The sequence below is a fragment of the Orycteropus afer genome, unplaced genomic scaffold, assembly GCF_000298275.1.
Source record: "Orycteropus afer afer isolate SDZICR_OR568_19922 unplaced genomic scaffold, OryAfe1.0 scaffold00229, whole genome shotgun sequence".
Taxonomy (NCBI): domain Eukaryota; kingdom Metazoa; phylum Chordata; class Mammalia; order Tubulidentata; family Orycteropodidae; genus Orycteropus; species Orycteropus afer.
The window spans coordinates 4440670-4456285 of NW_006921816.1; the positions used below are offsets into that span (position 1 = coordinate 4440670).

The window sequence follows — 15616 nt, forward strand, 5'->3', positions numbered from 1 at the left end:
TTTTGATTCCTGTCCCTGCTACCCTATACTCTGCAGGTCTGGAGATCTTAGTCCCAGGAAGGAACACTCCCACCTGGAGACACAATACTGATTGCATTGAACTGGAAATTAAGAATGCCACCCAGCCATTTTGGCTTCCTCATGCCTCTGGATCAAGAGACAAAGAAGGGCATTATTGTACTATCTCTAGTGTGATAGATCCTGATTACCAAGGGGAAATTGGGTTGGCTTTACATAATGGAGGTAAAGAAGAACATGTCTGGAATACATGAGATTCTTTAGGATGTCTCTTAGTACTACCATGCCCTGTAATTAAAGTCAATGGAAAATTACAGTAACCCAATTCTGATATGACTGCTAAGGGCCCAGACCCTTCAGGAATGAAGGTGTGGGTCACCCCACCAGGCAAAGTTCTAAATATCAACTATGACCACGTGACCAGCTGCAGAATTGAGGACTGTGATTGTTGTATTTCTTCATTGTGTATGTGCATCAAATATTTTTGTTTCCTTCTGTTATGAACTGTGAAATGTAAATAAGGTTAATGCATTTTGATTGTATGTGTGTTAGCATATCATGTTAGGCACAAATATGACTCTATAATTGTCCTTATTTAGACATTATATATGGTTAAGAAGATGTGTACAACTGCCAAGTTGACAAGGGGTGAACTATGATAGTTGGAGCTGTGTGTCAACTTGGCTGGACCCCACTTCTGTGTGGTTGTTCCCATGATGGGATTGGATGACTGTGTTCTGAGTGGCCAATCTGTTGTAGGGGAGTTTCCCTAGGAGTGTGGCCTGCTTCCAGTATATCATCCAGGGACATCCTGGGAAGAGAGACATTCTTCTGTGGATCAGGATTCTGCTGTGCTGCCTACAACTGTCCGTGAGTGAGCAGTTCACTGTTCGGCCTGGAGATCTTGGATTCATCATTTGTTAGAGTCAACAGCCAGTGTACTGACTGACAGCCTTGAGCTCCTGGGCCCCTGCGGTTGTGGGAACCAGGAAAAGCCTCCAGCTTGACATTTGATCCGGGAACTTTGGACTTGCAGGCTGCTATACATGTATGAGCCATTTTCCTAAGATAAATTTCTCTCTCTATATATGTATTTATAAGCTTTGCTGGTTTTTGTTTCTCTAGAGAACCCAGACTAACACACCAAGCATAGAAATACAATAATAATTTGATCCCAACCATCATCCATTTAAAGAAATACTCATGTACAAACTCTTCATTGATATTTAAAAATCTTATATTATTCCTTTTTTCTTTGAAATTATATTTCCATTTCACTTGCCCAATTTCACTCCCAATAAATATATTCTATTCGTATATTTTTCCATATGTATATTGAGAGTAAAACAGTATTTTCAGTGATCAAAAAATTATATTTTGCTCTCAAAAATGTTTAGAAATATATTTCAAAAAATTTCCTGAGATAAGCCCTAAATGTTAGATAACCAATGTTTCAATTATTAGTAGTACACAGCACAAATATATGATAGTGTGTATAAATATTTAGAAAACACAGAAACAAAATTTTATTGGAATGCATCCTTTAAGGATAGTAATGTGAGGTAGTATATGCTGCCCTGATTAGAGAAACTTCCTAGACATTGGATTTTTCCAGTATCTCCTTGTATAGTATTCTAGAAGTTTTTACATCTCAAGGCAACACTCACAGTGATTATATCTGGTGAGGTCTATGTCTTTCTATTAAAATGCAAGCAGGAAAACTGAGAAAGAGGAGGTGGCAAGGGAGAAGCTGCATGAGACCTCCAGCCTTCAGTTCAGGTGAGCTCCCAGGCCGATCAATTTTAAGAAAAGGAACATACGGGGGCCGAGGATGTGAGCATTGGTTTTCTTAAAATTACCCTTGGAACATGTTTGGGTAACTCTAGCAGTACAAATATTCCAACCTGGAGACTGCTGCTCATCTAGAAATTGGCTACTCAGCTTTTAGAATCATTACAGGATATCTTTGCCGAGCCATAAATTTGGGAATCCTGCATTGCTTATCCACTTAGGGACCAAAGATGCATTGCCACTGAGTTGGTTCTGACTCACAGCAACTCTACGGGACAGAGAAGAACTGTCCCATAGAGTTTCCACCATTGCAGTCTTTATGGAAGCAGACTGCCAAATCCATCTCTAGAAGTGTTGCTGGTGGGTTCAAACCACAGACCTTTTTGTTAGCAGCCAAGTTCTTAATCACTGTGCCACCAGAACTCCTTCTGCTTAGGGACAGTGCTAGTTTAAGCTAGTCCAAATAGATTAGGCTCTGTCCCTCACAAAATAGCCCAATGGATAGTGTTCTGGTTACCTAGTGCCACTCTGACAAGAATATACTACAAATGGGATGGCCTTCACAAACAGGAGTTTATTCTTACTTTAAATTTTTTTAAAAAGGCTTTAAGTCCAAGTTCAAAGTGCCAAGCTCTAGGGGCTGGGTGAAAGCCCCTCAACCTTAGGGTCCAGCTCTGCCTCCTGCTCCCAGATCATTGGAGCTAGAGACATTTCTTCACTCACGCAGCTGCTAGCTGCTGAAACTGAGAAGTCCCAAGGTTGACAAGTAAAAAGGCACAGTCCCGATGTTACCAAACCATATACATGGCAGGCCATTAACTTAGGTCCACTGAAAGTCCCAAGGTTGGCAGAGCATAGCAGATTCCTGAACAATGACATGGCTACATGCAGGGTCCAAGCGTACCATATGCTAGATACCATTCCCAAGGCTTCTCCTTAAATACAGGAAACAGAACACATTCCCAAAAGCAGCTACTCAGCTGCTTGTGGTAGATCCCACCATGGAGGTGATTGCCAGTCTCATCATGGGGAATAACTACCACCAGCTGCCCAGCCACTCAACCAGGCCCAGTCAAGTTGACACATAAACATAACTACCACAGATAGTTAACCGGTTACTCTATTATACCCAATATCCATTGCTATTGAGCTGAATTTTGACTTTTAGTGACTGTCTAAGACAAAGTATAACTACCCCATAACTTAGATGAAGACAAAGTGCCTCCAGAAAACAAATGAAAAAATAAAGCCATTTAAAAATTAACCTTTCTAAGAATTATGACCTAGAATGTTTAGAATATCTTTCAAATTTGGATTCTAACTCAACTGTTAGGAGTTCTGGTAGCATAGTGCCTAAGGCATTTGAATGCTAATTCAATACTATCAGATGATAAATTGAGACATAATGGCAGGCCATTCCAGCTCAATCCAAACCATAAATTGGGAACTTCTTCAAGATGTTTTTTTTTTTAACTCAATTCAACTAAAATCTAGCATGTAATGGAACTTGCAGCAGTGTGATATTTGGCATATGGCTATTCTGTCTTATATCCCACTTTCAAAGCAACAGAAAATCCAATAAAATAAAACCTTTAAAAAAATACTCCTGTGTAATGGGTTTTAAGGAAGGCTGGTATCATCTGGGATTTGTTTTTCTTCACCTTTCTTGTTATAACAACATTATTGAATTCTTTAGATAGGAAGTCTTGAAAATGCACAGACTGCTCCGAAATGACCAATAAATATTATTTAGTTAAAAGTTACTTTCCTTGACAGGCTATAATTTGCTTCTGTGGACTTTTGTCCTCATAGATGCCATGTTTCTTCTATGTCCCTTCAATCATTCCTCAGAAGAGTCATAGAAATGAGCAGCAAGCATCAATCAGACTTGGGTGAAAATGAAAGCCTTTTCAGTAGATCAGAAAACTTCAAATGATTTTTCGAAAAACTACTATATTCACCCTACATTCAGGGGCATTTCCGTTTCTGGATGTTTACCAAAGAAGAAACTAATAGCCTGTGAAATCCTACTTGGATGGATCCCTTAAAATGACAGCAATAAATACATAAAAGGAAAAAAAAAATGTGAATGGAATGAAGTAACAAATGTCAAGCTAATAAGGCAGATTTACTGAGTAAAGGAGAAGCAATCATATACCTAAATGTCTCATCTCCCTGAACAGATTAGAAAATAACAGTTTAAAAAGGCATTTGTTAATGACCTAATTGTGCATACATGCTAAGTGCTAAAAGAATGCATTCAACTAGAACTTAACTCAGGACTCTCTGGACTTACAAATCTATCTTGGAAGAAGTACAGGCAGAATACTCTTTAGAAGCAAGGATTGTGAGACTTAGTACTTTGGACGTTGTATCAGAAAGGACATTATGCTTGGTAAAGTAGAAGGTCGGCAAAAAAGAGGAAGACCCTCAATGAGATGGACTGACACACTGGCTGTAACAATGAGCTCAAATATAACAACAACTGCAAGGATGGTGCAGGACCAGGCAGGGCTTTGTTCTATTGTACATGAGGGATCTCTATGAGTCAGAACTGACTTATAGCACCTAACAATAACAACAAGGATTTATAGACTTAGATTCTTAAGTAATCAAATACTAGGATATTTGAATGCTGTCTCTGAAATTATGCTAATTGAGGGAAAAAACAGACAGACATAATAAAATAATGCTTAGATGTCCCTATGTTTAAGCTATGTTTGACAATAAGGTATTTAAAAGCAAGTTGAAAGAAATAATGTATTTTTTCATTGGCAAGCACAGAAAGGCTGAGACACTGATATGTATTGAGCTTTTTCGAACCAAAATCACTCAACAGTCTTCTGATGCTATACAATAACGAGGCAGGGTATTTTGCCAGTACATAGGCGATACAGTAAGATTTTCCTCGAAATAGTGAACAAGGAAATGAACATTAGGTTCTGGACAGTGTTCAGAGCACAGCCTTGAACGGGCAACTTAAATAGGCAGAATGGTTCCCAGATTGTAAGACTTTAAAATCACCTAAATGTATTATCAACTTATCAGCAGAAAGGGATGTGGTAATCAGAAATGTACTGATCAACCATGAAGACATATTACAGGAGAGCAACATAGCTAACGTTTGAAATGCCTAATAAAATAATGTCCAGGAGGTAATGGCCTTTCAGTGTTCTGGTTGTACTGTAAGGCTTCAGAACATAAATAAATGACCCATATAAGTATTTTAGGACTTGCAAATAAATCGGCATGTGAAAGGCAGAACAGCACAGTGGTGAAGGACTTATGTTCTAGAGTAAGGGGACTGAGTTTGAGTCCTGGCTGACTTCTTCACTAGCTTTGCTACCTTGGGAAAGTTATTAAACCTCTTTAGGCTGCACTTTCCTTTGTATGATGAGGGATATGCTCACTGTAATATTTATTGCTATAACTATTTTATTTACATTATTTCATTTAATCCTCACAAGAAACAACAAGGATGGTAATATTGCCTCCATTTTACAGAGGAGGATCCTAAAGAACAGAAAGTTTAATTCAGTTGCCTAAACTCATCAGCTGAAAAGTGGTGATCCAGAGCTAGATTCACTGCGGTAGTAGGCTGAATGGCCTACTTTATCAATGGATGGCAGAGTTAAATAAGTAATGCGCTTGCTCACTCACTCTTAATATTCAAGAAATACATGCAACATGTATTGTACTAGCTGCTACTTCAGGCTAAGCACCTGGCATAGAGCTCTGGTACCTGGTAAGTACTCAAAATTTGTTATTATTTAAAAAAAAAAAAAAAAAAAACTCACTGCTGTCGATTTGATTCAAGTCATAGTGACCCCTCCCTGGGTTTCCAAGATGGTATCTCTATGGAAGTAGATTGCCCAATCTTCTTTCTAAGGAGTGGCTGGTGGGTTTGAACTGCCAGCCGTCTGGTTAGCAATCAAATGCCTTAGGCACTACATCATGAAAACAGTGCTGCAGATGTAAATATTCCAGTTCTTCTGACAGCTAAATTTCTCTTACTAAAGGCTGTACCCTACACCATAGCAAATTTACTAAGGTTAAGAATGCTATCAGTAGTGACACCTTTCCAATGCTTCTGATTTTGCTTCAAGAAAAAAATGGACCACCTCAAAATGATGGACTGACCAAATAGGAGAACCAAAACTTCCCCTTCTATAAGAGTTATGAGAATACATGGGAGAATAGTTTCATACTTCCTCATGAGCTAAGAATAAAGTTGAATTAAATAGATTTTTAGAAGAGTGAAAATACACTACCTCACAGAAAAAGATCTTAAAAATTAGTTTTTCTGAGTATTTATTAAAATTTTTCATATGCCCTTTAAACCTGCCATCAAAGATCAAACCATTACTCTAAACAGAATGTTTTACAAACCATGGACTCTTAACAATAACTGTCTGCAGTTATTCAATCAATTATTAATTACACTCATCAAAGTGCCATCTCTTCTTCAAGTGGAGCACTTGGACTCATAAAATGCCCCAGTACAAAGAGAATCATGAAAGCTTTGCCAGAAAAACAAGAGAGAAAATATATCTTATTTTTTTAGGGAATCAATTTTCAGCAAGCTGACTTTACTCACTACAGTTCCCTCTGTGCTTCACATGCCAATTACCTCTATACTGTTTATGACAAATTTTTTAAAATATAAAGGCATAAATATATACAAAGTCATTGCCTTCATTTAGTAAAAACAATGTTCCACTTTGATGCCTCGCAAATAAAGAATAAATTAAAATTTAAATCAAGAAGAAAGTTACAGAGCATATGCTTTTTTCCCATTTATTGTGTAACACAGAGCTCCTTTTCAAAATTTATAAATACATTGAATTGGACTATATGCTTACAACTGTAATAGCTAATATTCAGGATAAGTTGGCTAATCACTGTTGTTGTTGTTATTTGCCGTCGAGTCGGCTCCAACTCATAGTGACCCCTCCTTGGGTTTCCGAGGCAGTATCACTACGGAAGTAGGATTGCCCAACCTTCCTTCCGAGGAGTGGCTGGTGGGTTTGAACTGCCAGCCTTCTGGTTAGCAGTCAAGTGCCTTAGGCACTATGCTACCAGAGCTCCTTAGCCGAAGGAAAACTCTAATGTTAAATTCTATAAAAACAGATTATTTTAAAACTGTGTGAAGATATACTACATTATATATAGATTTTTATAGCATAAAATCTGGAATATTTTCTAGAATATTATTTTACTGTGAGCATAATATTCTTGCCATTGTTGGGCACCATTCAAACAATTAGCTGTAACAGGGATATGGCTATTATTTAACCGTTAGTTTGTTCTGCAAAGTCTCAGCTTCTATGTAATATGAAAATTATGCTAGGTAATGAAGAAATATACTTACGAAAAATCATGATAGTACATTATGAAGACAAAATGATACCTGTGATGCCTATATTACTGCACCATTTAAGTAGGAACTCAAAAGGACTGTAATTACTATAACCAAATATTATAGGCTACACTTGACACAGATTAAAATAAGAATGCAAAAGTGACCCCAAAATGTCAGTAGCCGTAAATATGACAGAAGCTCGCATCCAACTCTAGGAATTGCCCATCGATTTTTTTAAACCTGTTTCAGTTTTAAAGATAAACTTGGCATAATAATTTGTTTCTTTTTTCAAGAGCATAATTGAGATGGAAAAAGAGTTACCTTCACTATAAATGGTACAGAGTATAAAGGATAAATTTATTGTGGAAAAAATGATTTCACTTCTAAATTACAGGAAGAAATACTAGTTAACTGGAAAAAGTCAATAAAACTTTGAAGATAATTAACAAATACCTAAGAGAAAATTATTACAAAGCCTTCTATAAAACACTGAATAATCTTTCTTCTTCATATACCTTACTTTCTCCTTCCTCAATTACAGAGTATAAACTCAGTTGCTAAAAAAAAGGTAAGAACACTTAAAACTAGTCAAATGAATTCCATTTTTCCATATAATTTCTTGGAAAAGTTATACAGACTTCTCACACGGCTATATTTTCTACTAAGCAGCAAAATATATAAAAAGCATTGTTCTTTGCCTGTTCAGAAGTAGAGGAGGACAAGGAAGGTGTCCTTGATTCTGTCTCTCTGTTTCTCTTTGAGTTATCAAATATTTTATCCTAATTCATGCTCCCTGCCTCAACCCCTCTAAATCCTCTGTATGATAAGCATGTTTAAAATGTTTAAATTAGTGTTGCATTAGATTCTAAGTTTGATGAAGGAAGGCAGAGACCACATTTGTTTTGTTTACCATTGAATACACAGAAACAGTACTCCATGAATAAATGTCATTACATACAAATAAGTAATATATAAAATAAAAATATATAAAAATTGAGGTAATCTGAATTTAATTTTGTGTTTTTCAATGACTTCATTTTCCTTTTGGTGACATTATAAAAATAAAATAAATTTTGCTATTCACCTACTTTCAATAATCTGAAGCCACAGCTCTGAAACACCATTTTCTGGCCAGTTTTATATCTCCCATTAATTTTCCTACATTTGGTAAAAATATTTTCAGCTAGCTTCTGCCTGAACTGTTACACAATCCCAGTTCAAGTGATCCATCCCCTATTACTCCTTCTTTCGCCTTCACTTGCTTGTCTTTTTACTCCAGCTTCATCAAGAAGGGTTAATTTCAAAGTTCAGTCCTCAATTTTCTGATATTTTCCTTCATATCAACAACCTCAGTCAGAGACCTCATTCATTCTAATAGAGTCAATTATGATTTTTAATTATAAGCCTCTGTCATTAGTCCAGATTTCTTTCCCAATTTCCTGCTCATTTCCAATTCCTGCTTATCTATTTCTGAAAATTGTGTCTGAAATTGAACTCATCTTTCCTTAAAATGAAGGACTTTTTCCACAAATGTTATCCTCTAGTAGGCAGTTAGGTCTTAACCACCAAAATTAGTTTTTCTTCCCTCTGACATCTTACCTAAGTCAATAAGTTCTGTTGACTCTTCACTTTGGAGTACTCTGAATGCGTCTCTTCTTATTTTTATTTTATTCTTGACAACTATCATTGTTCAAACTAATCACCTCAACTTTGAGATACTTTATTAAGTTCCTAAATTATATCGTTACTCATCTTTTGTTCTTTTTCCAAGCTTGTTTCCAAGTTTTTTGTTCATTATTCCAAGCTTGGAAAAAGTATTTGCTTTTTCTCCAATACTGATTTTATAACATTACTCCTCTGCTTTCCAATGTCAGGTGACTCTTCAATGCTGATAAACAAGAATCACATTAGCACTGTGCTCCCTAGATCTCTTTTTCACTCTGTCTTTATATATGTTAATTAAAGTTTAATACCCTCCAACTACTAAATTAAAATAGGACATGTACATTATGTTGTTGTTGTTGTCATGTGCCATCAAGTCGTCTCTGACTCATAGTGATCTTATGTAGAACAGAACAAAACACTGCCCAGTCCTGTGCCAGCCTCACTATCCCTACTATACCTGAGCCCATCGCTGCAGATGCCATGCCTATCCATCTCATTGAGGGCTTTCCCCTCTTTCGTTGACCCTCCACTTTACCAAGCATGACATCCTTCTCCAGAGAATGCACATTATAAGAAGCCAAAATAGTTTGCTCGGAAAAAAACTTATTATAGCCACAAGATAAAATCTGAGCTAACTATTCTTGGTATATGTGCTGCCAGATGCACTAAAGTAGAGGGGCCTTTCTAAGATAAAATTTGCAAATGTAATTTAATCACTCTTTAGGGTTTTTTTTTTTTAATTTAAAAATTTATTTTGTTGTTGACAATATCTACAGCAAAGTGCACAAATTAAACTGTCTCTACAGCTACATTTCAGTTATACTGATTATATTCGAGTTCTGCAACCATTCTCACCCTCCATTTCTGAGTTGTTCATTTCTCATTTACATAAAATCACTGCCCCCTAAGAATCCTATCTAATCATTTGAATTGCTGCTGTCATTTTGATCCCATATATCTAGTCCTTGAAAGAGTATAATACTCAAAGGAGACATTTTTTTTGCTAATTAATTATTGCTTGGCTTTAAGAAGATTTCAGGGATATTTTTGGTTTATAGTTTAAAGATTATCTCAAGACATAGTTTCAGAGTTCATCCAGTCTCTATGACTCCAGAAAGTTGGGAGTCCATCAGAATTTTACATTCTGTTCTGCATTTTTTCCCCCTTTGACCAAGATTCCACTATAGGATCTTTGATTACAATGTTCAGTAATGGTAACCAGGCACCATTATTTGAGGTCTCTTGGGCAAAGAGGGCAGTTGTTTAAGGTGGCAAATAGCCACAAGTTCCATATCCTCCTTCTGTTTCTGACTATTCTTCCTCTGTTGCTCCAGACCAATAGAGATCAATTGTTGTGCCTTGGAAGGCTGCTTGCAAGCTTTTAAGACCCCAGGCACTACATCATGAACTAAGAGGTAGAACAGAGGTACTAACCATGTTACTAAGCCAATTAAAGGGGATGTCCCATGAAAACATGATCTTAAATCTCCAAACCAAGGAATCAAATCCTGCGAGGGTTTTGAGTATATGTAAATAGTCTCAGAACCAATCATGTGTAAAATGGTGGATTTGGTGTGGAAAATAATTACTTGATTTGGGGATAATCCCTTACTTTGAGGGTTTCAAAGCATTTTTATAGAAAAGTTATTAGTGTCGAATACTTTTTGCTACATCTTGTCAAATATTCATCATGGCAAATAAATAGTTTTGATAGAAAATAATATAATAAAAACGTACAGACTATTCCTGAAGTACCTGTAAAATGCTACTCATTAATTTCCAGCTCTGTGTTTGCAAAGTCCTGTCTGACTTTTAATGTTACACAGAAAGAAGTAAAGAGACACTCTGGAACCTATGTATGAGATACAAAAAATTATCTAAAAATTCAAAGCAGATGATGGGAGATAATTTTCTTGTATACAATTTAGATGGTTTCACAGAGACATGCAAAAAGCTGCTCTGATCCCATATTCAGTGACTTGCCCGTAGTAGAACTTTTATTCTTTATTCACATTTTTGCCTTATCCTAATGTGGTTAGCATTAGGATAAGGCAAAAATGTGAATAAAGAATAAGAATTCTACCATATGGTTTGCTCTTTAGATGAAAGCATATACATAAATTCTAATTTAATATTAAATCTTTCCAGTGCAGCCTGAAACTATATTTGGCTTGAAATGTATTGGTTTTATTATCTTTTTTTTTTGCTCCTTTTTATTCTACAGGATTTCAGTTTCACCTTCGCAACTCTCTTGTTAGGCAGACTTAGCACATATCATAGTTTTAAATGTAATTTGTTTTTTTAAAAAAATGGGTGATCTCAGAGTCTATGATTTTAGACTCTTAAAAAAAGGACCTTTAAAAAAAAGTCCCAAATGGAAATCTCAAAGAAATGTTAACTCATAAATGTGCCATTAGATTTCTAATATTTACTTGTTATTCCATCTTTCATTATTAGGAGCTCTGTTGGTGTAGTGCCTAAGGCATCTGACTGGTAACCAGAAGACTGGCGGTTTAAACACACCAGCCACTGCTTGGAAGGAAGGTTGGGCAATCTACTTCTGTAGTGATATCGCTTCTGAAACTCAAGGAGGGGTTGCTATGGGTCGGATCTGAATCCACGGCAGCGAACAGAACAAGAAAGACATCTTTGTGTTATAGTTTGCTTGACTTTCCATTTTTCTTAGCTTTAGAATCTACTTTGGGATCACTTTCTAATCTTTGCATTGCAATGAGTCTTCTTCATTAATGAGGATTAACTTTGGGTTTCTTGCTTCTCCGAAATGTTCTGGTGAGTAATAACCTAAATTGAAACCAGACTGTCATTTTGTCATCCAAAATCAGAAGTGGAAACAGGAAACAAAGACCCCAATACATATAAATTAGATCCTCAAAATGTTCATTGGCATTAAACTGCTTCCAAACTTCACAAGATAGCACAAGTTTTATATTTTATTTTCAACATAAAAGAACCCCAGGCCAATTTAAAACAGCAACATTTCTCTAGATAGGCTATTGAATTCCTTTACTTGTAAGGCAGAAGCTAACCAAGAGAGATTGATGACATGTCTTGAATGGTACCCAGCAGGAGCCTGGGTGAGCCAAAAAAACTTTTGCCTGCTCAGATATACCTATAATTTTAACTGGACAAAATTTTGCCCTGAGTATGGCAAAATTACATTTTCCTTCAAGACTGACATAAGACTTAAGGGTGGTACAGTGAGATTTCACCAGTCTCTTTAAAATTTAAAACTTCTTCCAAGTGTTTGTAAAAGGACATGTGCTTCTTTTGAGTTTCTGTTTATGGTGATGGAAAATTTGGCAACAGATATTGGTGAGGGCTGCACAACATGATTAATGTAATCAGTTACTAAATTGTATGTGTGAAAAATTTTTAATTGGCAAATGCTGTGTTATATATATATCTTAACAACAATAATAAAAAAGGACAAGCACTCATATAACTGGAACTCATTATGTTAAAGCAGAGTTAGTCACAAAAATAAATCCTTTCAAGTCAGTGACTGAGAGGGTAGATGAAGAAAGCTCACCAGAAGGGAAGTAAATACTGAGTTAATCTTGGCAATATTTAACTGTGCGGGAATTACCTGTACTGTTGAAATTTGTAGGGATGTTTGGCTACAGTACTTGGAACACAGTAGGTACTCAATATGTATTTGCTGAGTGAATGTATTAATATATAATTACAAACATATGTAGGTCTATTTCTTATTCTATATATCATATTTCTAATATATTGTACATATTATATACACTAGCCAATTGACTATTAAAATGGAGCTTTCTTAATAGGGGAATATAACTATGTTAAAGCTCACTAATCTTTCTTTCAAAGAATGAAAGTAATACAGTGAAAGGTCTCTAATAAAAAATGTTGACTTAAAATTTAGATTATCTGGTTATATATTCTTTAGGAAAACGTCTGTCATTATGAAAATATTATCCTTTAAGTGATATAACCATCCCTGGAAAACTTAACTGTAGCACACTGTGACTATAATATATAATATCTACAACCTAGATACAACATAAAATGTCCACTGACCTCCTGAATAGCTTGAAATACACTAATACACTTGCATAAGTAAGTTTTTACAACTATTATTTCTTTTATACCTCCATTCTCTCTCCTTCACTACAGTCAACATTCCCTTAGAATGTGAGATGACTCAAAATGAGTTTATGGAGACAGTAGAGGCAAAAGAAGTTAAACAGAAAATTGAGAAGGTAGGAATAAATTGTACACTTTAAATTTATTTATGCATACAGACTCTATTTATATGAACATACAATCATATCTATTTTACTTTTGTCTGCCACATTAGGTATTCTCTATTTAGGGATGTGTCTTGTCCAAGTCGAAGTAAACATTAAATCATGCTGTTTAGACACTAACTTTCAGAAAGGGCCACATTCTCTTTTCATTTACCTATATGCAGTTTTTAAAAGTATAAATTTTATCCATTTTATCCCTCTATAATATCTACATTCTCCAGCCACCTTCACCATTTATTTTATATTTTATCTTATTTTATCGATTGTTTACCTATCAGACTCCCTAATCAGACCATAACTTTTTGAAGGGATAAATCGCTAATTCATCTTAGAATCCTGGGTACCCTAGTAAGTACTTAATAAATATTATGAAACTAAAGTTTACTCTTGCACATTCCTCTTCTAATTATATTCTTGCTATGTGTCATTCAATTTGCGGTGCTTTTTATATGACTCAACATGATTCTTTCCCTCCATCTTTAACATCATAGACCTTTTGCATTATTTTTCAAAAAAGTGTAACTTTTGAGGGTAACTGAAAATTTTTTAAGGTTACTAAAAAAGCAAACTGAAAACAAAAATGCCTCATAGCTTAATCATTATTCCAGATTTAAAAAAAATAGTAAATGAAAATGATTATTAATATAAAAAAAGAAAACATTGTCATTGAGTTGATTCTGACTCATAACCACCTCATAGGACAGAGTAGAACTGCCCCAGAGGGTGTTCAAGGCTGTAATATTTTGGAAGCAGACTGTCACATCTCTTTGTCCCAAGAGTGGCTGCTGAGTTTGAACCACAGAACTTTCTGTTAGCAGTAACCACCAGGGTTCCTTGAATACTAACACACCCAAAACCCACTGCCATCGAAATAGATTCCAACTCATAGGAACACTACAGAAGCTGTCCAATACAGTTTCCAAAGCTGTAAATCTTTACAGAAATAGACTGCCTCATCGTTCTCCTGTGGAGTGCCTGGTGGGTTCAAATCACCAACCTACTGGTTAGCAGATGAATGTGTTTGCCACTGTACCACCAGAGCTCCGTGAATACTAACATACCAATATATAAATGGTTTATTTTATTATAGACATGATAATTTGAATAACTGATGGGAACAACCCTATTAAAAGGTATTTTTAAAGTTGCCACTAAATAGTAACATTTCCTAGAAAATAAAGGATTATTTCTTTTACTAAGGAGTGAAAGATCATTTACTTAGCAACATGAAAATTTGATACGTGTATTCAGATTACTAATTCAACAATGTTTTCAAAGCAATGGAAAAATTCTTTCATGTTTTGTGTTTCTTATACTTTTCAAAAGCAAGAAGAAAATAAGAAAGCTTTCTCATATTCAATAGTATGTTATAAATTAAATATGAGTGAAACCTTAGAAAATTCCCATTGGAGTTAACAATGAGATGCCAAGTAATTATGTGGAAAAGGCATTAACACAAAGCTCAAGGCACTTACCATCAAATCCATCTTCTTCTGACCCTAGTTCATCATCTGAGCAGATATTGAGGACATTTACCAGCATCTCAGTCACTAAAAAGAAAAAGAAAAAAGAGAACAAAAAAAGTATAGATTTTCTGTTATAACAACTACTACTCTGGAGTTCTTAATGAGCAATCTTAGCAATAACAAAGCCAATTTATATATAGAGTCCCCTATAAAGGAGTACCTATAAAATCAAAATCATAAATGACAACAGCCTTTATGGCTTTATATTTCTAAAATTATTAGTTTATGTGTAGTACAAAATCTAATGGTAGCATTTACTAGCTATAGGTCAAATACAATATACTAATTAAAGATGTGAGTGTAAATACATTTTAAATGTAAGAGGGGAAAACTGGTTATTTTTGAATTTTCACTTATTTGCACAATGAGGCTGCAACAACCAGATCAAACAGAACATGAACTTCTGTTCAGTAGGAATTATGTAAATGCTGGATTTTGTTTTCTTCACTCCCCAGAGGACCCAGTACAGTGATAAGAACATGGTTTTGTGTTTAATAAAAATCGATAATTGACAAACTAATATATTTGAAACAGTTTGAGTATACTGATTAAAAATGAGTATGTTGGTAGAAACATTTGATTTTTAAAAAGTCTTTAACCAGGTGTATAGCAGAACTGACAAGGGGCAAGGTTGTGGTCACTGCTTGGTCACGGCCCGCTACCCAGAGTGACCAAGTAGTTGATCCTGCAGGCTTGGGACCATAGTTGCTGGGGACATCAAGCTCAATTGGCATAACGTACTATACAAAACATTGTTCCACCTTCTACTTTGGTGAGTAGCGACTGGGATCTTAAAAGCTAGCAAGCTGCCATCTAGATGCAACAGTGGGTCTCCCCTCGTCAAGAGCAAAGAAGAAAGAAGAAAACCAAAATTCATGGAAACAATCAGTCCTAGTGACTGGTACACCAGCCGATCTGCATCCTATACAACTATGAGACCAGAAGAACTAGATGGTGCC

General features: G+C 35.6%; 1 protein-coding gene across 1 annotated transcript in view; it reads right to left on the reverse strand.

The window, feature by feature from the left end:
- PPP3CA (protein phosphatase 3 catalytic subunit alpha) overlaps window positions 1–15616 on the reverse strand; it is a gene marked incomplete at its 5' end in the record, with an annotated part of 243798 nt that overhangs the window by 38177 nt on the left and 190005 nt on the right. The window contains one exon of the mRNA XM_007948861.2: window positions 14607–14681. Coding sequence (XP_007947052.2) covers window positions 14607–14681 — 75 coding nt within the window. The remainder of the gene's footprint in view (window positions 1–14606; window positions 14682–15616) is intronic.